Genomic DNA, 26055 nt, shown 5'->3' on the forward strand with positions numbered 1-26055 from the left:
GCAAATGGACCATGACCGAACGACTTTGTTAAAATATAATTTATACAATTCAAATCGAGTTAAACCGTTTTAAATTAGTGATTTAAAATTAAATTTAAATTAATATAAATATATCTAAACTGATTTAACTTAGTCTAAATTGATTTAAATTAAATAAAAAATATTAGTATAAATCAGAAAATTTATCTAATTTATTTTTATATATATAATTTTTATAATTGATAAAAATAATTTTATAATTAAAGTCAAAATAAAAATTTTAAAAGTAAACGTAGAATATATAAAAAAAAACAAATCAATGAAGCGCCTAAGTTACATCATAAGATTTTTTGAACTTTTTTTTTGCAACAAGTTGTTTTCATAAACAATATGCCAAGTAAAAGTGGGTACAAATCTTCAGATTCAGAGTAAAAACCCAAAAAAAAAGAAACTCTCCTCAAGAGTAAAAACTCTCCTCAGGCCAGCTATTGTGCTGATTCTACCTTCATGACAACTTTCATGAACTCATACACAAAGTAACTAATCGCTGCTGAAGGCAAAACCTGCAATTACCAGAGGATTATTAACAAACCTGTAAGTAAAATTTTAAAAGATTAATAGTTAAAGGAATCATACCTGCAATAAGCTAGGAATCAAGCCAGCATATAGAGCAGGAACACCACCATGTTCAACTATCTTCACACAAGTAGCCACCGCGCTCAACTTCCTCTCATGCGACTGCATCTGCAAATGCCTTCTCACAACTTCAAACGGATAAGTCGCTGCTTCCGAGCACGCCCCAGCGACTGCTCCGTACAACAAAGTCCTCATAGGACCAAGCTCGAGCTGATCAAAAGCATTCAGCTCATCGCCTTCTTGTCTCACGTGTTCAAGCCGCTTCTTACCTTCCGGCGTATGAAGGTAAGCTGACTTCAAAAAATCATAGACGCCGTAGAACACAGCTCCCGCAGGAGCCATGCTCACAAGCGAAGGCACAAGACCTTTGTATAGCGAGAAGAAACCTTCTGTCTGAACCATGTGACGGAACGCGCCGACCACACCGCCTAGTGCCTCTCCGCCAGGTGCAACCATAACCGTTCTCACGGTATCTAGCGGTAGACAAAGCAAGCTAGCTGTTACTCCGGCGATAAACCTCTCGAAGTTAGTGGTTTCTTCGTTCCCGGAGAGTTTCAGAAGCTGGCCTCTGTATGTGTCATATGCGTAGAAGTTGATGGACTTGAAAGGAGCGGTCCGGAGAATGTTAACCAAGTTCCCTTTCCAGAATCCTCTAACGCCTTCGGTTGTTGCGATCATCTGAATGAGTCCAAGAAGGTTTCGTTGCTCTCCACGGACTATGTACTCTAGCTTCATCCGCTCAAGTGGTGCAATGCAAGTTCTGCTCAAACCAACAAAGCCTATAACCCAATGAGCCACCCCAACTTCAATAACCAAATTAATACTAAGCAATGTTTTAAAAACCAGTTATATCCAAAACAATTTTCTTAAAATCCGATTTATGCGATTTTAAATCGGTTTAAACAGTTATAAATCCATTAAAATTAGTTTAAATCGATCTAAATTAATATAAATCTGTTTAATCAAATAATAATATTAGTACAAGTCCATAAATTTGTCTAAAATATATTTTTGTACATCTAATTTTTATAATTAAGCAAAATAATTTTATAATTAAAAACTAAAATATCTAACATAAATGTAAATATATTAAAAAATATTAATATTCTTTAGTCTACTTATAATCCCGTTAGTTCTCTAAGCGAATTAGTTACAGGGCTAGTGATTTCTTGAACATTGATACTTAGTAAGCAACCATAACACACTAGAAAGTCTACACCTATAGACTAACTATTGAACTATAATGATACAAATCTAATATAAAACCTCTCATGAGTATCAAAGTAAAGAAGAGAAAGAGAGAGACCCTGAAACAATGGCAGCAAAAGCTCCAGCCCATAGATGCTTGGTGGTGTTGAGAGCAGCTCCTTATCCGTTCTCCGTAACACTTAATCTTCTTCTCCCCGGCTTCTTGGATCAACACAGAGTCTTTCAACTGAAGAGACTTATAGCCGTTTTGACCATTATACCCTTCACTTTCTTTTTTCTTTATAGATAAACTGACTGACAGAAACAGAGGTCCTCTGGTCCTGTCTCGTCTCCTAAGTTTCAAAAAACTCGACTTTCCGACAAAACGCATCGAACTGACTGTACAGTTCTTACAGGGAACGAACGAGACAGACGAAGAAGGAACAGATTCGTCGAGAAACAATCCTCCGTGATCTGATGATTCTGATCTGATTGTGTCAGCAAGGCATCGATCAAGGCCACACATTTTTATTGAGTTTCAATTAGAAAGCCTTCTCAAGCGTCAAGCTTTAAGCTTTCATCTATGTCACTGCTCACTACTACCATTGTTCTCAGGAGAAGAGAATATTAGGTGGTGCCTTTTTCTGGTGACGATGAAAATATTGTTGACACATCATCATTCGTTTTCTATGGTTTAATGTGTCTAATATTGTGGGCCGAACTTAAGCTTCCAGCCCGTTAGTATCCGCCTTGCACAGTTCACAATACCATGAGAACTGAGAAAGGACATGGAATCAAAGAGCTAAGGATTGGTAAAGAACATAAAACTTGGATTCAGATCGTTACATAGACTCGTTTCATGTATTAAACTATGGATGTAATAATAAAAATTCAGAGATGTGGATGAAGTTGAGATTGAGCTCGCTCAGCTTGACAAAAGGTGGAAGTGAATCAAAACCTCCTATCAAGTACGAGAATATGGAATGAAAGACAGTTTGAGAGAGAGGAAAGCATGGCTGTCGAAGCCGTGACTCCTATCACTAATTATTGTCTTTATTACCATTGAAAGAGTATCTAGTCTCTACCTTTGTTTCATTGGTTTGGGATTCAATATTTTAGGAAGCTTGTTTCTTGTAAACTTTTCCTAGCTATAAAACCGTCGGTCTTATTCTTATAATAGTTCATATTTTAATTTGAAAACCTTTATAATAATAAAAATTCTTCTTGATGGTCCAAAAATCACTTTCATTTTGATATTCAGTTAGCAGCTAGCTTGTGAATGGAGAAGATGGAAATGTTCAAACAAATCCTGGAGGCTTCATAATTCAGATTTTGAACGTGGCTTGATGAATCCGAATCTTTTAGTTTTGAGTATTTGTATCACTGCAGCTTGTTCTGTTTGACTTGATTATTCAGACTATATTTGATTAGTAATATTAAGTGGTAATTATAAAGCAACCAAGACTCCGTGGCCCAATGGATAAGGCGCTGGTCTACGAAACCAGAGATTCTGGGTTCGATCCCCAGCGGAGTCGCTTCGTTTTTGTATTTACTTTTTTTTCCCCTGTCTTCGACGCTTCTATACGTGTTTTTAATCTGGGAATAAAAACTTTCGCAGATAAACTAAACCTAATTTGCTGTACTACATATATACATACCTGTATGGCATCTTAACTTTTTCTCTTCTTAATATAAATTAGTTTAATCTAATTTGAGTAGACGAAATAACTGCTCCCCTTTCAGACGTCAGCTTTACAGCCAAACAGAACTACATGCAAAGTTAAGAAATGAAAATCTCGTTTTTGAAATATTTTTTTAATATATCGGCCTTCAGTTTTTTTTATTAAATCAATTATTAATACATATCAACTCCATTAAGTAAAGCGTTACTCATCATCATCATTCATCAGCAATTCAGCATCATCTCTTTCCACATCGTATACGGTATATCTTTCCATATATACCATTTAAGTAATACTAACAGTTAAGAGAATGATTAAAAATGTATTGGCTCAATTATTTAAACTAGTTACTTGTATATAATATAGTAAGTTATATTATATGCGACTAGAATCCAGATGTTTAGTTCTCTTAGAAGTTGGATTATTTTTGAAAGAATTTCGGGGAAATTTCAGTTTTACCACAAATTTTATATTATTTTATAAAGTTATTTTAAAGTATAATTATTTTCATAAATATCTTAAGTTTGTAATTAAAAACCGTTTAAATCAATAATTTATATAAAAATATATAAAAGTTTATAAACTCAACTCCACAGCTAAATAAAATCCTAAAAAAAATAATATTTAAACCATAAATTTAATGTTTAAATATTTTTGATTGAATGTATTTCTGAAAATTGGTAACCAAATTATAATATTTTAAACAATTTTTCAAGATTTTTTAAACTTAACTTAGTATTATACTCCTTTTGAAATTTGATCTTAATTATAGCCTTTTCTGAGAAACTTTCTTTCTGAAATTATGATTGCTTGCGGATCAGTTTATACTTAGCTTGATTCATTTTCATTAAACCCAAATTTGAATTGCTTACTATTTATTAATTTTTTAAAATATACAGATATAAGTGTCATAAAATAAGGCATTCCTCTTTTCTTTAAGCAAAAAATAAGCTATTATTAGAAAACTATCTGCATACTGGATTATTTAAACTATTCTTAAATGCTTTTAAATTACTTTCTTATTTCATAAATAACTCTCTTTACATTATTTAAGTCAGAAGACGTGCCTCTGCATTGCATCCATTACAACTACAGACAACGAAAAGAGAGAGAGAGAGAGAGATCAAGTCTGAACCCAACAATGGCGTCTCTCAAAGTCCCTACCAACGTTCCTCTTCCCGAGGAAGACGCCGAGCAACTCCACAAGGCTTTTGCAGGTTTGTCTATCTTTCTGTCGATAGATTACTTTGGTGACTATGGATGATTTACTTAGATCTTTTGTACTATTTTCTCTATGATCCTCTTCTTACACTGATCTATACTGTTCTTAAATTGCAAGATCAGGATCGTATCTATGCATCTACTCATGATAACTTTGTTTTCCAAATGTTGTTTTTGGTTTTGGTATGAAACACAGGATGGGGTACCAACGAGAAGCTGATCATATCAATCCTAGCTCACAGGACCTCAGCACAACGCAGCTTAATCCGCAGCGCTTATGCCGCTGCTTACAATGAGGATCTCCTCAAGGCCTTAGACAAAGAGCTTTCTAGTGACTTTGAGGTTATATATAATTACCCTCTCTTTTAAGATATATTGGGAACATATAGGATATTTAAAAAGATTATTAATATTTCAATATATAATTACCCTCTCTTTTATAATTGATTTAATAGTTATTAATTTATAATTTTAATGATATTTAAAAATAAAAAGTAATTTTATGTGATTTTACCTAATTTATTTTTGAAACGGATAGAGTGAGTAATACTAATTAGGTTGTTTTTTAACAGCGAGTTGTCATGTTGTGGACTCTTGATCCAGCGGAGAGAGATGCTTTCCTTGCTAAAGAATCTACCAAAATGTTCACCAAGAACAATTGGGTTCTTGTTGAAATCGCATGCACTAGGTGTCCTCTTGATCTTTTCAAGGTCAAACAAGCTTACCAAGCACGTTACAAGAAATCTCTAGAGGAAGATGTTGCGCAACACACATCTGGTGACCTTCGTAAGGTATATTATATTCTATTGAACGGTCTGCTTGATTGTTTCGAGTTAATGACGTTTTGTTCGTTGTTGTAGCTCTTGCTTCCTCTTGTTAGTACTTTTAGGTACGAAGGAGATGAGGTGAACATGAGGCTTGCAAGATCCGAAGCTAAGTTACTTCACGAGAAGGTCTCAGAGAAAGCCTTTAGTGATGATGACTTCATCAGAATCTTGACAACAAGAAGCAAAGCACAGCTCGGTGCAACTCTTAACCACTACAATAATGAGTACGGAAACGCTATTAACAAGGTAAAACTTAAACGGACTAATAAAATTAAGTATCTAGGCTCAGTTAGCAAAAACCCAGTTAATAATTAATATATAATATTTTATATTTAATATAAATATAAAAAAATTATGATAATAATTCCATCAAAAAGATATAAAAAATACTAGTTCGGAACGCTTATATGTGTCGAGTTTTGCAGCACTTGAAGGAAGATTCAGATGATGAGTACCTGAAGCTACTAAGAGCTGCGATCACGTGTTTGACATACCCTGAGAAGCATTTTGAGAAGGTTTTGCGTCTAGCAATTAACAAAATGGGGACTGATGAGTGGGCACTAACCCGAGTTGTGACTACACGAACTGAAGTTGATATGGAACGTATCAAAGAGGAATATCAACGAAGGAACAGCATTCCTTTGCACCATGCCGTCGCTAAAGACACTTCTGGTGATTATGAGGATATGCTTGTTTCTCTTCTCGGACATGGAGATGTTTGAAGAAACTGGTTTAGTTTCCGTGTTCCTCCCTTCTTTTATGCTTTAATTGGTTTGTTTTGAATAAAAGTACCCTGAAACTGGTTTCTGTTACTATCTATCAATGTTATTTGAGTTTGTTTCATCAATGCAATCTAAAGCAAAATCTTCGTAATCTAAGCAAGTGCAGCTAAAATAGTCTTGTAAACATCCAATGTGGGAAGTAAAAAAGGTCTTTTTGAATTTTGAAAAACACTCCCAGGCACGGGCTTGGAGTCACTTCGCAGATCCATGATTCCCGGCGCCGGTGATGCGTATTCTCGCCGGCGCTGGTCACCCTCGACAACGCTGCTTCTCTCTACTGTTATCTCTTTGTCCATCGTTCACTTTGTTCCTCTTTTGATACGAGTTCGTAATGTTATGCTCAGCGTAGGAAGGGACTCTCGACGGATCTTTTGCTGGAGATAAGCGCCTCGGCTTCTCGTCTTCTTCACAGTCCTCACGTCGTCTCGCCCTATCTGGTGGGTCGTCTCTCCAACAACGAATCGAGAGGACTCTCTTGCCACTGCTGCTCTCGGGTTATCGGAGACAAGCTCCAGTGAACTCCCCTCTAACTGCCCCAGACATGTCTCGATTTTGCAGATCCGAAGAACCTTCTGGTTCTCTTGGTCTCTCATCATTTGGTGGCTCCTTCGTGTGACGTCGTCAACCTTCTCGTTTTAACTATACTCAAGCCGAGGACTCTTGAATTTTTTGTTGTCTCGTTTGATGGTTTGAAGCTCACCAGAGCCGGGTCTAGCGTCAATTCACCTGCTCCTCTCTCATCAATTTATGTTAATCCGGCGACCGATGTAGGTGGAACTCCACTCCGGCGACCAGATCTGTTCCTTAAAAGTTTGAGAAGACAAGCATCCTCCAGCGACATTCCTCTTCCCCGCTCCATCCTCTCCATCCTCCATGTTTGGCCTCCTCCACCCTTCAGATTGTGTAAACTTGGTTTAAAACGATTGCATGAAGATCCATACCACCAACCACTGCAAACATACCTTCTATCACAGCGGTTTGCAAATTTGGCGTCCGATGTAGGTGGGAATTCACTCCGGCATACAGTTTTGAGCCATATGTTTATGAATATGACGTCTGATGTGAGTGGGAATCCACTCCGGCCTCCAGCTCTGAGCCATCAAAAGCTAGTAAGGCCAATTTGTCGGCGCATTATTCTCACCTCTTTTTCTGTTGTGGAGATCACTTTACTACCATGTCTCCCTTCTATGAATGGAGAAAATTTCTCAGATTCTTTTCCGAGCTTCAGTTGCAGTTTACTCACTGGTTTGTTACTTTATGGAGCGGTCCGTACGGGGCCTGAAGGTGCAATCGAGACTACTTCGGTTTTTCTTGTTGGTGAAGACTGTCTTTCAACGTCACTTGTGACTATCTCTCAACTATCCAACTTTGCCGTGGAAGCTTTATTGACGCATTCAAACTTGATATTGAATTCGCTGTCAACTTCATATGAAGATTTATTATGCTTGTTTCTAATTGCTATTATAGTTCATGAATTGTCCACAAGAGGATGTTTAGTTCTCTTTTGGCTTTGTAGTCCTTGCATTTGAGTTTAATGAAAGTTTGTGTTTCAAAAAAAAGTAGAAAAGCAAGTACAGCTTCCTCAATCTCTACTACTCCAACACACGCAAAGATTCTCCAGTCTCTTCTCTTTCTTTTTGATCAACCTCTTCTATATGTTTAATGCTTGGACCTTTAAGTATATATCGGTAGCTTTCAAATAAATATTCATTATAGTGTTGTATAACACACATGGGTGGATCAGATTCAGATCATGGTTGGTGTGCATATCCTCATATATCCAATGAAACTCAACTCTTGTGTTATGTAATACGATGATCTGTACAATAATATATAAGTGAAACAAGGTATGATCTTCTAAATCAAGATCTTATATCTAGAATCAAACTCCAAAATCTTTTAACTGGACCCACAATTTTTCTTTTTAATTTAGATGTTATGGCATGTGTCATAGAATCACTGATAATACTACACCAGAAAAGGTGTTATACTACATAAGGACATTCAAAAGTTCACTGATACTATACATCATTTTATTTTATTCTAATGATTATTACCAGTTATATATTCTTGTAGGTGGTAAATGGTAACTATGTGCATGAGGATCTAACCCCAAAAAAAAATAAAATCTGTTTGCATGACTGATGATATAGCATAATCAGGACTATGGTATCGATATGGACTTTGGACAATTACTCGAAAGGCTACATGGAAAAAGACATTGTAACCTCATGCTTGTAGGCCGGTTTTCAGTTGGCCCATTATTTCCCCCACCTTTCTGGCAGAGTTTTGTGACAACTTTCAAGTGTTTTTTTTTCAGTTTTTTTTTTTTTTTTTGGCAAAACTGTATGAATCTCTACCAAACATTATTGACTTTCAAATATTATAAAAATACTCAAGTTACCATTAGAAAAGAAGATTTTATGTGTTACATTGATCTAACTTACACATTTGAATATTTGATTACCTAGAGGAAAAAGAAGAAGTAAAAACAAGGAAACAAAATGAAACAATTACGTAATGAATTTCGAATAATCGTAAACAATTGACAACAACAATGAACAGTAATGTATTTTTTTGGAAACAATAAGAAATTCATTAAACCAGAAGAAAGTTCAGTGCAGAAATGAGGGAAGAAATAAAGTGTTCATTGCAAGTGCATCAGCTACATAATTAAAGATCTCTACGGATAAAAAAAATGAACAAAGGAAAAATAGAAAGATAGAGACTTGATATCTATGAAAAATCCAGAGAGTCCTACCGGATAAGAAATGTTAGACTAGAAGCAAATTTAAAAAAAAAATTGGCCATCTTCTGAAACATGAATCTAGGTTGCGGACAAAGAGAGTTAGTGGCCTTAAAGTTTTACCACTAGATCAAAGAAATTTTTTGAAAATATGTGGCTGAAATTGTTCTTATTATTAAGTAACCCGAAGCAGCGCTTCCTTGGCTTGGATTTAGGGCCGACTCAGCCACCGGATATTCTTTGAAATTGATATAATATGTAACACAAAGAGAAATCGTCACATATACCATATTCATATTACCTTTTTTTCATATTTACACTAATCACTTTTATGTTTACTTTTAGTGAAGAGTAAAAAACACTTATACTCTTACGGTTAACTAATTTATATTTAAGGTTTATAATTAAGGGATAGGATAGGGTTTTTGAAATATAAAATTTAGAATTCTAATAAATATATAAATAAATACTTTAAAATTATTTAAAAAAATTTGAAAATAGTTTCAAATTTAATTTCGATTTCAAAAAGAAATTTTGAAAAAAATATAAAAACATACTTTTGAAAAAAAAATTATAAAAAAGTTCGAATTTAAAAATGTATAATTCAAAATCATAAAAAAAATCATTTTTTTATTTTTTTATTTAAATAATTAATTTTTTTATTTTTTTTATTTAAATAATTATTATATATATAGCTAACAAAGGTATAATAGTCTTTTGACACTTAATGAATAAGGTATTTTTGAAAATATCAATTTAGTGGTAGTAAAGATGAAAAATGGTACTATGAAAGTGGTAAACATAAAATTCTTTATAACACAAATATCATATTTTGTGCTTTTAATTTCTTTTGATCCTCTTAAAACTTATACGATTGTTTCTCTTACTTGAGCCACCTTGAATGGAACTCGTAAGGTGGACCTAAGAGCACATGCAATGGTGTTACCCAAAAGGAGTCCTTAGAAAAAATGTATTTTGATTTTTTAAGTATTATTTTTTTTTTCTTATAAATTAAAAAAATATATATATCAACCAATCGTAGATCGTCACATGTCGTGAAAATTCGCAAATAGTGCAAGAATTCAATAAAAAAAAATCTTTATTTAAAGATTTTAATAATTGAATCCTTAATTTTTGGTGGGATCCATTGATTATTTAATTATTTTTTCCTTAAAAACTTCCCCTTGATAATTCTCATTGCAGATGCTCCGAGCCTTTTAACCAAATGAGCTACAAACCTACAAAATCTGGTTATACGGTTGCTTTAGTAACTTTATCTAAGAACACAAAAACGAGTAAGTTTAACGTATGCCCTCAAAATACAAAATCGGGTATCGCCCAAAACATTAATATAAATGTAAAGTATTCAATATTGAACAGATTTATCTCTAGTAAATGGATATTAAAACTGAAATATTTATATAGGAATATACGTATAAACCATTACAACAACCATAAGATTATTATTTATTTGTAGTGTTTAAATACTGAAGAATTTAGCCGGCCAACTGGAATTTCCACTTTAAAAAGAGACAAATCTTTTAGTTTTCGTCATACAAGATTCGATACATTTAATTACATAATTTCACATCTCTATCATAAATTATATTTCCTAATACCATCAAAGAATCGGTCCATCTACGTCTGATATTATAAAAGATTAATTCGTTTATTTATTTCCTCTTTTTAATTAATTATATATAACAAGCAGTAGACCATCTGAATATACATTAACAATGATATTACATATACGCAATACAAAGACAATTCACACGAAAATCAACTTCAATTTACTCTACATCTCATAAGTTATCATGCTTATGATCGATCACACAATCATTTCGTCTCATTTTATATTTTCTGTTATATTTTAGCTCTATTATTCTTATATACAAAACCCAAACATATTGATTTCACCCGCAACGAAAAATTATTATTATTATTATTTAGATGATACATAATCGATCAAATACGAACGGTTTTCTTGAATGCTCTAACGCCATTCTTCACTTTCCTCTCGTCCAGCTTAATTTGCTTCTCTCTGCACTCTAAGCTACAAAATGCATTGTCCCCTCTGCGAAAACATGACAATATAACATTTTCATATTAGATAAAATAATTTCATTAAACCATAACATAAGATATACAAAACATTAATATAAAAATATTTGAAGGGTTCGTTTAGAAGCATAAAGATCGTACCTATACATATAAATGTCACGACGATGGCATAGATTTCGATTGCAGAGGCTACAAGTCCTCAAGAAGTCATCATCGTTATTAGTAGCCATCATCACCGTCGGATTATGATGATGTTGATGCATGGTTAGATGATCAGACGGCTGAGATGCATGGTCATAGATCGTGGCTATATCGTCTGTGATCATTAGCATGCTTGTTGTTCTCTTAATCAAAGAGCCATGACGCTTTCCCAAAACCATTATCTATCTCTCTCTCTAAGAAGAAGATGAAGAAGAAGAAGAAGAAGAAGTGTGAAGTGATGGGAAGAAGAATCAAAGGGGAGAATGAAGAAAAGAAAACACAAGAGGACACAAGAGGATATTTAAAAGAAAAAAAGTGAAAGAATCTAACAACAGAGATAATATTGTTTTATTTTTATAACATTTCTTTGATTAATTTTTCTAATCATAACTATTTTTGTATGTATAGAAATTCATATTGGTGTAACCGTGTAAGTAACGAACAGAGGACACAAACCATATAAAAGAGTTAACTAAGACAATCAAACTTCATAATAAAATTAATTTTCATACCCGTTTTTGTCCCACTAATCATTCAATCACATCCGTAAATTATTCAATCAACACCCAATAATATTAAATGTTACAAATAACCAAAACTTTAGTGAATTTTATTTTTAAATAAAAGATGTAATTCAAGTTCGGTCTGGTTTGGTATAGAGCTGGTCTATAGTGTACCGTACTATTCAAATCAAACATGTAAACATGTCGGTTTTCTTTACATTTGTCAAATTAACCACTAACCAAATCACAATCACATGGGTACTCTAGTGGTAGGCGGACTACGAAAAGATCTAAGTTCAAAGCAACTCCCACAATACTAAACTTGTGTGGCCACACGTATACGAAGCTATGCTTTAAACCTCGGTAAAAATTAATCTGTGAATCGCACCATTCTTTAGAGATTAATCTGAGCCTTTAGGATATCTCTAAGATTAAACAAAAAAACTGCTAACCAAATCGTAACTAGATTCAACAATGTAATTATACAAACCGAGCTGTATTGAGTTGGATTGATTATGGCAACTTCTCAAATTTATGTACAACTTTATAAAAGCAAAAATATCAACCAAAATGTAAGAACATGATATCATAAGCATTAGGAACAGGACAAAAGTTAGTGTGGAAATGTCAATGGATTAATGCGTCACCAATGTCCAAAAACTTTTCGGCGCATCAGCCTCATTCTTATTAGCTGCAGTGTCTATTTCCCCAAATATCAGTTTTCTCTCCTCTCACACCTTGTTTTTTGTTTTTAGCGAATTGTTGGAGAAAATAATATCATTAGATAGATACTCGAGTTTGAGTGCACTATAGTGTATATGATCTTTAAGAAAACAACTATACAATATGCACCACTTTAAAAGTTTGAGTGCACTATAGACTGTTTTCTGTTTTGAAGGATTTTATTACTCTATTGTATTACTAAATATAATTATAACTTTTTAGTTGTGGGTCAAAAATTTAAGGAAAACTTCTTATATACCAGAAATATCAAGTTAGTCTTATGTATATTATTAAGTACAATCATAATGTTATATCATAAAACTCATAAAGTTATATCATTAAAAATCAGACATCCCTACAATTGTAAGAACTTTTTGTTACATCAACTTTGTGATTAATAATTTTAAATAGGTTAAAGTATTGAATAAATGAACGGAGACTCGGTGAATGGTACATGAGGTAAGCTATAAAGTTAAAACCTATATTGTGAGAGCACAAAAGGACAAAGGTATCAACAATGGAACCCATCAAAGGGCCAATAATTTCCATGAATCTCGACCCTTATAAGAATAAATAAAAAAAGGTAAAACAGGTGTTTGGTTCTGTGCCAATAGATTCCATTTTTCTTATTATTTTAGCTTTTGCACAATTCAAATATAAATAGTTGATGTTTCCTACCAACTTGAATGAAAAAGCATCTAGACAAGTGTATGGTGGTTGTGTACCACTCTAGTTTTCACCTTTATCATTCTAAGAGAATCCCACTTATGTATATATTTCCTAGATATTATAAGTTTTAACATTGTATCAAAAGCAGTAAAACATTATTTTCTAGATTTGACAGGGGGATATCCACGTTCTCTCTATTGAATGGCTTAATCATGAAAATTTCCCAGTACATTTAACTTACGCAAGTGATTCCTCACTAAGATAAGAACTCGAAAGGTACATTTAACTTACGCAAGTGATTCCTCACTAAGATAAGAACTCGAAAGCTGTTAGATTCGGGTTTGTTATGAGCTTCTAATTTAAAACCAATTGGCAATGAGTGGATTGACCCTAACCCTTTATATAGTAGTAGATTAATTCTTATATTTTCGATGTGGGATTTTTCTCATCAATACCCTCCATCACGCTCAGACATCTAGGTCTGAAGCGTGGACAATGTGAAAACAACATCCACAGAGTGGCCAACATCGGTATAGTAGTAGTAGCTGTAGTAAATTAGGTCAAAGGATCTTATGGCTCTGATACCATGTTAGATTCGGGTTTGTTATGGGCTTCTAACTTAAAACCAATTGGCAATGAGTGGATTGGCCCTAACCCTTTATATAGTAGTAGATTAATTCTTATATTTCCGATGTGAGATGTTTATCATCAATAAAAGCAACTTTAAAATCTTGCGTATGACACAAAAATCAAAACTGTAAATAGTAAACATCAAAACCCTAGATGGAGATGAAGGGAGTACCTAATGTATGCATTTAGATTAAAGAAGTAAGAGTTCCTCTATATTTTGATTATACGTCGAGATATGAATCATGGCCAGGAAATAATTAAACCTAAGAGTATAAAATTTCTAGGTGTATGTGCAAGGTTCAGCTATCAAAACATTTGTGTAAGCATAATTTACATAGATCATATATACTGTACATAAATAAACTGAAATCACGATTAGTTCACTATTGATTTGCTAAATGAGATACGGAATTGAGCAGAGTCGTTTTGATAAATTAAAATGGGCTGTACTGATGTGGGTCTTACTTTTGAGTGAGCCCATTTCGGCTCGCACTATTATTTGGTTCGAGTCAGATCACCTGATGGTGGTAAATTATTAAACGACGTATGTGCATACGATCCGTAGACTCATGGTAATGAAGCAACATATGCTAAAGAGACCACTAAACAACAAAAAATCCAGACGCATAAGAATCAAAATTATCTACAGTATAAAAACTTAGAATGGTGGATTATGAAAAAGTTACCGTTAGTATTATAATAGTGAAAATAGCTTTAAGAAATATAAGATAATAATGTTAATCAAAAACATCGAGAAAATAATGTAGTCACCTTATTCTTAAATCATCAATTTCCCAAGTCCTTACTTCAATAAAACGTAAACCATCTCAAAATTTTATAATTAAATGGTAATCAGACCGGACCAACCGGTGGGAATAACAGTCAACGGCGCTCGCTGGGAATTCAACATGCGTAAATACTCTTACTCGAAACGCATCGTTTCAATTAATTGCTTTTATTTTATTTTCTCTATCGTTTAACAAAAGAAAACAATCTTCTGACATTAGATTTGTTATCTGTCCAAAGAGCAAAAACCAAAAAAGGAAAAAAAAGATAGAAATAAACGAATCAAAAGAAGCAAAAACATTGAGAGTCTCTTCGGACATCAGACTCAAATTAGGGCATAAAGCCTTGTCGGAAGAAGCAGCCATGGGGAGAAGAAAAGTAGAGATCAAACTAATTGAGAACAAAAGTAGTCGACAAGTCACTTTCTCTAAACGACGCACTGGTCTCATCGAGAAAGCTCGACAGCTTTCAGTTCTCTGTGAATCATCCGTCGCTGTTCTCGTCGTCTCCGCCTCTGGAAAACTCTACAACTCCTCTTCCGGTGACAAGTAAGCTATTCCGGGTCTCTCTCCTGTTTTCTTATTTATTACCCTCTTTGTTTAATTACTTTCTAGATATAGAAACTTCAAATCTAGGGCTTTTCGTTTTCTTCAAATTAACTGAGATTTTCTCTTTGTTTTACTGATGACGGCTGCCTATGCGTGAGCTAAAGCCTAATTTAAGATTAAACATTGTGGTGGCCTAGATATGTTCTTGGTGTTCGTTTTTTTTTTCATTTTTAATACGAATTTTTATTTTTATTTTACCTTTATTATAACAAATTTTAATATTGCATGTGAAATCAAGAAATTTTTCTACACGTGGTGATACGTGCTCAGTGTTGTTTAAGTAATATTTGTATCGCTGCTTCATCAGTTTTTCACTTTTAATTTTCAATTTTTATATAAGAATTAAACAATGTACATTGTTAAATTTTGAGATTTGTTTTTTTATTCAATATTGTAATGCACTTCCAGTAGAATTGTTGAGGGATTAATTGGGGTTACTGATCAAGAATCTTTGGTTTAAATTGGATTCCCTTTGTTCAATTATTCACCTTAAATTATTGTTGACTATTTGTTTTGTAATGTCTCTGTGATTGATTTGTTGATGAATCCTTTAAATGTCATGTTTGGTTTGTAAAACACTGACTAATTCAACATAGGTACTTGTCACACATGCTACATTACTTATCTAATTGGATATCTGTTTTCGCCCTTTAACCTTGATCGGTGTGTGCATATGACACCATCCAAGATATATATGTCTAGATTTATAGCGCCCTTTTGTTCCTTTTCTTCATGCAATTAATTGTCTAGTTTTGGGTTTGTTTGCTAAGTCTACGGTCATCATACATATTTATGTGGCAGTAGCAGTGGCCTAGTGGGTTCACTCAGTAGAAAGCCATCGTTGTTTTTTCCCGATAAGAATGAAACATCTAAGCTACAACAATTTTTAGCGGGTGTTAAATTCTTCTCTATCTCTAGTAGTGGAAGTTCCTAATTAAAAACATACAAAACCTTTTGGCGTTTTCCTATATATCTAGAAGAAATAACAATGAGCCATTGACAGTGCTTGTCAGATCTAAAGCTTAGGGAATCTTAAAAATGGATGAGAGCATTTGTATAGTAGAAAATTGAATTGTAACTCTCATCAGTGCATATGAATATCTCTTTGTAGTTCCTTCGCACTGCATTGATACTTAATTCCACTAAAGCTTGATCATGAAAGAAGTTATTGTGAACCTTATCTATTTGCTTCCATTTTACAATAGTCAAACTCTAGTTATAGCTAGTTTCTTTGGTTGTTTCTCTTGGGAGTATAATGTAATCGCACTTTTCAAAGTGTGTTGACTTTGAGATTAGGATTCTTATATGCCTTATTAATTGCACAGTTTTTTCTTTGTGATTAATAGTTAAGTTTCACAACTTTGTATGTCAGTGAAGATAAAGTGAATCAAAGCCAAACTATTTTTGAATTCTTGCAATAGATCATAGACATAACAAATTAGGATTGCAGCCGTGACCTTACCTAAATTGCTAAACCCGCTTTCTTGGCTTATCCTTTATGTAGTGCTTTTTCCACACAACCTTTATCCAAAGGTTTTGTTTTCAATTCTCCAATTCAGCTGAATATATGTTTTAAAGTTTAAGTACTAGATAGGTGTGGGACTTGGACTCCATACTTGGAGAACTATGGGAAGCTAACCCATTGGTATTTATAGTATAGCAACTAGCTGAACCTATTTCTGTAGTAATTTAAAGCGATATACTACAATTTTACTTTTGTTAAATCCTTTCATTTTTCTGTAATGATATTACCCATGTATGTGCATGGACATGGTAACAAAAGAGAATATAATAAATGGAAAAGCAAATTTAAATGGACAATGCAAAAATATAGTGATAGTAAACAAACCTTTTTGTGTTTTTTTTATTTAAGCAACATACAACATTTTTTTTATGTAGAAGCCTAGTTAAGTTGTTCTAATGTAAACTGATGTCATATTCATATACAACATTTATGTATAATAGCATTTTCTCTCCCTTTCACTCTCTCTATTAAGGCGCTGGCGATGCTCTTTCTAACTCGTGAAATGTTTTTTTCATGAATTGGCTCTGATACTTATTTTTTGTTTTGTTCTGTTCTTGATATCTCCAGCATGACCAACATCGTCGATCGTTATGAAATACAACATGCTGGTGAACTTAGAAGCTTGGTAAGTTAGCTGAGAACATCATTTAAGTCTTTATCTAGACGTGGTGGTTGATGTCATGAAAGGATCAAAGTGCTGGTTGCGTCTGAGATAAACTCGATGTTTTTGAACTTTTCATAGCGAGACAATTTCTAGGGCTCAAAATATTTCAAACCTTTCCCATTATTTTTTTCACGTGTAGGATCTTGCGGAAAAAACTCGCAATTATCTTCCACACAAGGAGTTACTTGAATCAGTCAAAAGGTTAGCACTAAGACGCCTTTTCCCCTCTTCATCTGATCAAAAAGTTTTTTTTTCTTTGTCTGCGTATGATTATGCAGCAATCTTGAAGAACCAAATGTCGACAGTGTAAGTGTAGATTCTCTAATTTCTCTGGAGGACCAGCTCGAAACTGCTCTGTCTGCCACTAGAGCTAGGAAGGTATATATGCTGCTACGAAGTGAATGAACCGATTATTACATAAAATCTTCTGTCTAGTTAGTTTTCTAAGAATGATCTTTGGACCGTACTTGACCAGTATGACATAGTTTATTAATGTCATGTTGCAGACAGAACTAACAATGGAGTTTGTGAAGATGCTTCAAGAAAAGGTTAGTGAATTGGTTTGACTTTGGATGTATCTTTTGGTCTTGTCTTAGTCCCTGAATTGTTTTTTGGCTTGTTAAGTGATATTCAAATGAGAAGAAAAAAGCTTTGTTGAAGTCTTCATCAAATGTGACTTAACCTTAGTGGATCACCCAATCTATGATGAACTTTTCTATTTTGGAAAAAAAAAAATTGTCTGCAGATGGCTTGAAAACATGTTAGAGACAGACTAATGGACTTGTTGATCATGTTCAAATAGGAGGAGTTGCTGAGAGAAGAGAATCTGGTTTTGGTTAGCCAGGTAACAATAGTACTATTCGTTATGCTTGTAGATACTAATTAATAACTTTATATTTTTATATGCATATATAGATAGACATTAGACAGATATGCTCCCAAAATTTATATTTCTTGTTAAGCTTTCACTTATTTAGTTCCGGGAGGATGCTGACAAAAAAAAAGTTCCGGGAGGATAAGAATGCAAGAATGTATCTTACAGGACTCAATTTTAAGTTTTAAAATTTGGCAAAAGACATTATGCTTTTAGAATTCTGATTTTCTTGTCCTGGTTAATAGAGAAGAATTCTTTTTAGAAAGTACCAAACGGATGCAATAGTTGCACAATTTTCGGTTAAATCCATCCCTTATCTTTTTTTAAGTTACTGCACAATAGCTATTATAAAATCGTAATTAATTTGTTGTTAATATAAATCTGTAGAAACAAACAATCTAAGGAATTTTTCTTACAGATAGGGACGACGAACGGAAGGAGAGAGAACAATTCACCTGTAAATAGCTCCGGCATCAATCCTCCGGAAACTCTCCCGCTGCTCAAGTAACTTCCGTGATCCAACGGCTGAGTTAACTCAAAGCCTGATTTAAAGTTAAAAAGCAGATGTATAATAAATTATAAAAAGCTGCATAATCTCAAAACCATTTTTATCTTGCTCTAATGCGGAAGTTTATTTTTAAAACGGTGCTATATTCCTCATGCTAAAAAAGAATCTAATCTATTAATTTAGGGTTCTATTTTTATCTACCATTAGTAAGTCATAGTAGGACCACCTAAAGAAATAGTTAATATGACATATTTGATTATTTACATTAATAATAAACCAACTATAAATTTGAATTTTATTTTTTAATTATAACAAAATCTGTTGAGTAAAATCTAACAAAATCTTCTTTAAAATTTAAATATTTTTATAAAATAACATATTAATTAATTTCGTAATTAATAATATAATATTGTTATAAATCAATGTTAACTAATTTTTTTTTATAAAAAAGAAATAAAAATTATATACTATTTTTAATAAATTATATAATTAGATTCTGTATTATATAAAAATAGAAGTTTTATAAGATTTAAAAATTATAAAATTATATTAAATAGGCAAATTAACAATTTTTTTATTGTTTCATTTAAATAAATTATCAATCATCATTAAAATTAGTTAAAATTCGTAAACTATATAATATTTTTATACAAAAAATAAATTTATTAAGATATGTTAAACTTTTATATCTACAACTATATATTATCTTTTATTTACTTTGAAACTCTCGACAATATTTTTTTGAAAAGTTTATATACAAAGATATAATATTATATAATAACTTTTAATTCATATATTATTTTAAAATATGTTATTAGAATGTTATTAGAAAACTATGAAATTTTAGTAGTTCAAATCAAATTTTAATTGTAACTTTTTCTTAATTATAACAAAATCTATTGAGAAAATTTAGAAAATATCACCAAAAATTTAAATATTTTTTATTATAAATTAGTGTATTAATGTAGTAACAAAAACAAATTCAAAATGTAATCTTCCAAACTCAAATATAGTACTGTAATTTTTCAAAGTTTACTTGACAAAATATAAATTTTGAAAATAAATATTCAAACTCGAAATGATAATATTTCAAATTTTACAAAATATTAAATCACAGATAATAAAGAATAACTTTTTGAAATGCACCACGGAAAAAACAAACTATATATGTTGTAAAAATTAAAGCAATCGAATATTTTGAAAATATAATTAAAAAAAAACTTAATATCATAGCATCCAAAAAATATCTTATATCAATAAAATTTAGTAAAATAATATGATAGATGCTACTATGTATAAAATTTACTAAAATAATAGGGCTATGTGTTCCAAAAAAAACAATAGGGCTATAATATTTAAACAATTTGTTTTTACTTAAATTCTGTAAAATACTAAAATAATATATATTAAACTCAAAAATAATATTGAAGGAGGTTTTCTATTTGATTATTTCATATTGTTATTTTATTGTATCTAACTCAAAAATATATAAGTAAGAAATAAACATTAATAGCAAAGTAAAATATATTAAAAATCACTACATATGAATAATGCTGAATAAAAAAATATAAACAATAATATTATAGAGTTACATAATATATAATACTAAAATAAAAATTTATATTTAAAATATTTGTAATAATATCTAATGCATTATAAAATGAAAAAAATATCCGCACGAACGTGCGGGTTAAAATCTAGTTGTAAAATTAAGATAAAGTATGGAACTTTGTTGTACCTTCATAGACAAGATCAGAGTTTGTGTACTTGTGTTCTTGTCTGAAAGTACAGGTTTAGATTTTAAAAGTCTTTGCTTTTCTTCAGCCTGAAGAACCCTAGAGTACTAGAGCTTATTTATTCTTTTTGTTTCCCGTATTTAATCGATAGTTGCTTGATTACTTGTCTTACGTTACGTGGCAAAGTTAAACCTGATATTTAGTTGTTACTCATGTTATATGGTTATATATACTTTCATGTGATTAAATCATATATATCGTCTAGGCCTGGGTATTTTACTCGGATTCGAAGATCCGACCGGAAATCGACTGAAAATTTCTGGTTTGGGTAGGAACTGAACCGATCTCATTAGCATATTGGATCTTGTTGTGGAGGACTTGCGGGTCCTGGATCTGATCCGAACACGAGATCCGATGGGATATCTCAAATACCAAAATTTCTAATATATATAAAGTATATATGGATGTTTTTAGTATATGTGGTATTATGGGTAACTTTTTAAGTTTCTAATTTGGGTTTTCAAGTATGTTTTAAATTTTGGGTAAACTTTTGGATTTTCAAACATATAATTTGAATAATCAGATAAAATTTTGGGTATTTTTTATGTTTTCGGATTAGATTTTGGATGAAATTTCAAATATTTTTGGGTATTTAAATATTTTCGGGTATATTGTATGTGTTTTGGATATTTTTGTGGATTGGATCTGAACCGAACTCGACGTGAAATCAAACCGAAAAATTCTAATTATCCTATGGATCCAGTTATCTAAGACCCGAACCAAGTTGGCTCCGCTATGATCCAAACCGAACCCAAACCACGAATTCTAATTATTCTATTATATCTTAATATCTAATATCTGATCCAAACCCAATCCGAGGACTCCAATACCCAAACCTAAATTATCGTACTTCCTTCCGAGGACCTTCTGTCCAATAATGAGCTTCGGCCCGGGAAAGGCCATCTTAAATATACTACTAGCCCATGTCAGCTCGAACATATTTTCTTTTGCAGACAAAAATAGTTATCTTAGCTTTTTATATCGTATTTAACTTTTCATTGTTTTCTTTCAAATTCTATGAAATTCATTTTTGTTAGTGTAACAATCTGTATTTGGGGGTGTTACTGTTACTAGTTAAACTAGAGCTTTTCTCCGCGCTACGCGCGGATTATATATTATAAACTTATTTTACAGATTATATTTTTATGTTCCTGTTGATCTTATTTTGTATTTTTTCATTAGAAATATTGTTAGAAAGTTTGATTCGGTTCAATGTTATTTTCTTATTTCAATAGTTTACCACATTTGTTCTTTTTGATGTGAAAGTGAAAAAAATGGTTTGGAAACGGTTTTTAACATGTTTTTATTGTGTTGTAAAAAAACATGTTTTTTTTATTGTTAAATAGTAATTCATATCAATGAGCTAAAATGGCTAAGAAAAATAAGTAATTTTAACTATCTTCAACCCTATTTTAATTGTTGATTCATTTTAGAGTAGTTTTTGCTTCAATCCTATTTCATTTTTTAATTTATAATGAATAACGAATAATGCTAATTCACATTTGAAGATGGGCAATTCTCATAAATAGATCATTTTTAAGTTTTTGTCACAAAAATAGACCACAAGGAAGAAAATGACCAAAATGTTTCATTTAATAGGTAAAAGGACAATAATACCCTAGATGTATAAAAAATAAAATAAAAATAAATAAATAAATAAATAAAAAATATATATTTATATTTTTTATAGTTTTAGATTATATGTTTTCAAATTCAAATTTTTTTATAAATTTTTTTCTTTTTTCTTTTTTTTGAATTTTGTTTTTTTCGAAATTTTTTCTTATTTTTTTTTTCAAATTTTCTTTTTGTAGTTCGAAAATACTTTTTGGAACTATTTTTAAAATTTTTATTTTCAAATTTTGAATATTTATTTTCTATTTTATAAAATTTTAATTCTCAAACCCAAATCTCAACTCCTTAACACTAAATCCTAAGATTTGGATTAGTAAACCATAGGAGTATAAGTGTATATTTACCTCTTTAATAAAATATTTTGGTCATTTTGATTCTTAGAGTCTATATTTGTGATAAAAACCTTTTTAGTGCTATCCTAGGGTATTTCCCTTTGAAGATATACTATTCATATTTTCATTTTTGAAGATGAACTTTTTACTTATTTTGTATATTTTGTAAAATATATTATATACGTTAATATTATCCAATTAAATTCAAAGTCTCGACTTTTATCTATTTATATCGAAGAATATGAGAATATTCATTTTTAAGAATTCTTGTCCTATTTAAGAAGAAGCAAAGATAAATAAGTTAATATTTTATTTCAAAACACTTTTGTTAATCACTTATAGAAGAAATATAGACATAGTGATTTTTTTTTTAATATGAAACTATATGTTTGTTTATTCATGTTATATAATCAATTTATTGTATGATAATATATTTAATATTTCATTTATATTAAATGATAATTATGTTAGATTAGGGTTAAAATAAAACAATTTAGTAACATGAGTGAACATAAAACAGTGAAAGATATTATTAATAATTAATTAGAGATATAACATATTTGGAATATTATTTTACAGAAAGAAAATAAAATTATCTATTAAAGTAAATATTACTTCATCTTTTCTTCATTTTGAAATAAAATAAAATCAATCATTGGAAATGTCCTCATTATTATTATTATTATTATTATTATTATTATTTTGCTACAGTTGAACTACTACACTTTCGTGCTTTGTTTTCAAATATAGTTTTAAGTATTTTACACGATAGTTGAAATTGTGTTTTGTTTGCATTGTTTGTTTTTTTACTGCGGTTGAACTTCACTGTTTTCAAATAGAATTTAAAATATTGTATATGGTCATTTAAAAATTATGTATAATAATTGCAATACTGTATTTGAATTAATGTGCATAAATCATAAGAAGCTAATGTTGCCAAAAAAAAATTAATGGTGCCAAAACATATTAACTTACTTCAACTTCTCAATTTTCCAGTCGATAAAAATATGTATTGACTAAAGTTTCATCACTTAAAATGCAGAAGAAGAAAAATAAAGAACCTTGATAGCCTTTCCATCAAAAAAATTGCTTGTGTATCTAAAACTACAATACCATCTTTGATGCACGAAAGATTAAAAGTTAGAATGCCTAAAAAGTCCATTGAGCTCTCATTAGACTCTATGAATGTCTAATGATTTTGTGCTTAACACCAAAACTTTGGACGAACCAGTAGCTAAGCCACCATTGGCTGATATGCCGGGAAAAGGTTTGGTCAAAGCCAAAAATGCCTGCCTCCTCTCCAAATATATAACACCTTTGTCAGGTGTGGATGTTCCAACAGCTTTGCCGGACTTTCCATCATCTTCTAAAAAATCTTGTTTTATTGATTTCTTCATCGACGCAGCCGATGCACCTCGTTTGGAAGAAGACTTTAATTACCTGCCAACCAAATATAAATTATACATGATATAGAGTTGAGGTTCAAAATCTACATGAAATGTTGATAAGCTGAAAATGATAACCGAGCAACTTCGAAAATTAAAAAGGGTGGGGATAGGTTGGAGTGAAGGCAGAGAATATATATATTTTCCTATTATGGGACTAAATCAAGACCTTAGCGCTCTAACTCACAACCTAGAACCCACATAAACGGATAGGTAATACACAGTCCATACGTCTACACTGTAATCCCAAATACAAACTATCTATTCATCACTTTCTCAAAAACAGTCTTTTAGTCATGAGATTGTCAAGAACGTACAATGGGTTAATTTTCCTAAGTAATTTCTGTTAAGGCTTAGTGACAACTTTGGAGTCCATAAGTAAAGGGGTTGCTAACGTAAACAAATAAAAGAGAAAAACACACTGATACAGTGATACCTCAGTTTCAGAATTCTTGGAGCCAGCTTTGTTAGAGTTCTCATCAGATATTCTGGGTGATTCATCGTGCTTTCTTTTGGTCCATTGGTTTCGTAGACATGGATGGTTGAACATCTGATGGACTGCTTGCCTTTGATTATGGATATCCTTGATCAGATTTTGAAGGTATATTATTCATTCTTTCATCTGGTGGTTTAGTTTTTGTCACAGGTCCTTGCCGCAAGACTCAGGCTGCAGGTTAACAGTAGATCTACCCCCCACTTGCTTCAACTGGGAAGACACCACCTGCCAAGACATTTTGTAAAGTAGTATGTACTGGCAGAGCCTTTATTTCAGTGAAGCCCATGCAAAATTCTTCGTATGTAACCCATTACCCATGATGGCTGCAAATAATCGAGACACAGTGAAAATTGCATAAAACACTGAACATGAAAATGCTATGGTTAGCACTCACCTTTCTTGCAGATAAAGCAGGAGCAGCACCACCAGTTTCCAAGAGCTTAAGGTCCTCTCACTAATCATTTTTAATCTTTGTTACCAGAAGCTTTGTATATCTTCCTAAAATGGAAAAGCTTGGACACAACTCTATTTAATATGCATTACATACCAAAATTGTTGATTAAAGCTGTTGAATCATATGAATATGAATTATCAAAAATGTAGCTCATTAGAAAAATCATATAACCTCTAATTTAGGGAGATTCAGATTCACTTTTCTCAGGCAAGATTTAGAATTAGTTAAAACTACAGATCACATATCCTTTGTTCTTCGAGTCAATCTAACATCAACATCCATAGTGGGTAACTACACTCAACTAATTAGAGTATATTGTGAAACCAAATTCCTGCGCTGATTATATTCAATTTATGAGCTCTTGAATTGGAGAAGCGATTGGAAAGTTACCTGAGATGGCAGAGGAATGCCAAAGTAACTGAGATCGGCGGCGATGCAGAGGTAAAAATTGTGTGTGGAATTTTTTGGTACTGAATATCGCAATGGACTTATATAGCGAGAATACGGAAAGGGAAAAGGTGATGAATTTTCTATATGGTTGTGGTTGGAGCAAAGATTAGGTGGAAAACCAAAAGAAGATGGAACATGGCTCGTAATAACTTCAAGAAACGTCGATTTGCAGAATCGGGAAGGACGATGATGAAGTGGAAGAGGCGAGCGACATAGTCGGGAGTTGTGCTGATCTAAATTGGGCTACGCAATATTCAAAGCCCGGAATTAAAGGCCTGCAACAATCTGTTTCGACTAAGAGCATATATGACATGGCAAAACAGAGATTCATGATTGGCCATAATTTATTGGCTGACGTGTACACTCTCTCCACTCAGGATATTCTTCTTTTAGTATTGTAAGATTCAAAGCCCGGAATTAAAGGCATGCAACAATCTGTTTCGATTAAGAGCATATATGACATGGCAAAACAGAGATTCATGATTGGCCATAATTTATTGGCTGACGTGTACACTCTCTCCACTCAGGATATTCTTGTTTTAGTATTGTAAGATGTGATATTATGGACATCGGGTTTAATGTTTGTTATGTAAGTGGTTTGGTAAAAGTGAGCGTTACATTTTTCTTATGCCAGAAT

At 32.0% G+C, this 26055-nt stretch overlaps 3 protein-coding genes, 1 long non-coding RNA gene, 1 other non-coding gene and 1 pseudogene across 6 annotated transcripts; 3 read left to right on the plus strand and 3 right to left on the minus strand.

Annotated features, from left to right (window-relative positions):
* Positions 1–200: 200 nt before the first annotated feature.
* Positions 201–4258, minus strand: LOC103855269 (annotated as a pseudogene).
* On the plus strand, positions 3266–3338 carry TRNAR-ACG. The gene has a single exon. It is a non-coding gene; the product is annotated as a tRNA-Arg (tRNA).
* Positions 4259–4533: 275 nt separating the features above from the next.
* Positions 4534–6408, plus strand: LOC103855270 (annexin D2). Its single transcript, XM_009132236.2, has 5 exons — positions 4534–4702; positions 4903–5048; positions 5279–5497; positions 5567–5779; positions 5959–6408. Exons 1-5 carry the CDS (start codon positions 4627–4629, stop codon positions 6253–6255), a joined length of 951 nt encoding a protein of 316 aa, XP_009130484.1. The 5' UTR covers positions 4534–4626; the 3' UTR covers positions 6256–6408.
* A 4364-nt stretch (positions 6409–10772) lies between these two features.
* LOC103855271 (protein INCREASED RESISTANCE TO MYZUS PERSICAE 1-like) lies at positions 10773–14361 on the minus strand. Its single transcript, XM_009132237.2, has 2 exons — positions 11264–14361; positions 10773–11135 (listed from the first exon to the last, which is right to left on the minus strand). Exons 1-2 carry the CDS (start codon positions 11500–11502, stop codon positions 11027–11029), a joined length of 348 nt encoding a protein of 115 aa, XP_009130485.1. The 5' UTR covers positions 11503–14361; the 3' UTR covers positions 10773–11026.
* Positions 14362–14752: 391 nt separating this feature from the next.
* On the plus strand, positions 14753–20619 carry LOC103855272 (agamous-like MADS-box protein AGL27). 2 transcript variants are annotated; one of them, XM_009132238.3, is made up of 8 exons: positions 14826–15182; positions 17335–17392; positions 17571–17632; positions 17710–17809; positions 17938–17979; positions 18234–18275; positions 18724–18979; positions 20516–20619. In XM_009132238.3, the coding sequence occupies exons 1-7, from the start codon at positions 14998–15000 to the stop codon at positions 18811–18813; spliced, it is 579 nt and encodes a 192-aa protein (XP_009130486.1). In that variant the 5' UTR covers positions 14826–14997; the 3' UTR covers positions 18814–18979; positions 20516–20619. The 2 variants fall into 2 exon arrangements, with proteins under 2 accessions (XP_033139338.1, XP_009130486.1); XM_033283447.1 differs by lacking the exon at positions 20516–20619 and having other exon boundaries at positions 14753–15182; positions 18177–18275; positions 18724–18927.
* A 1735-nt stretch (positions 20620–22354) lies between these two features.
* Positions 22355–25855, minus strand: LOC103855274. Its single transcript, XR_630663.3, has 3 exons — positions 25359–25855; positions 24455–24837; positions 22355–24013 (listed from the first exon to the last, which is right to left on the minus strand). It is a non-coding gene; the product is annotated as an uncharacterized LOC103855274 (long non-coding RNA).
* Between the last annotated feature and the right edge of the window lie 200 nt (positions 25856–26055).

This window comes from Brassica rapa, chromosome A02 (assembly GCF_000309985.2).
Source record: "Brassica rapa cultivar Chiifu-401-42 chromosome A02, CAAS_Brap_v3.01, whole genome shotgun sequence".
Classification (NCBI taxonomy): Eukaryota; Viridiplantae; Streptophyta; class Magnoliopsida; order Brassicales; family Brassicaceae; genus Brassica; species Brassica rapa.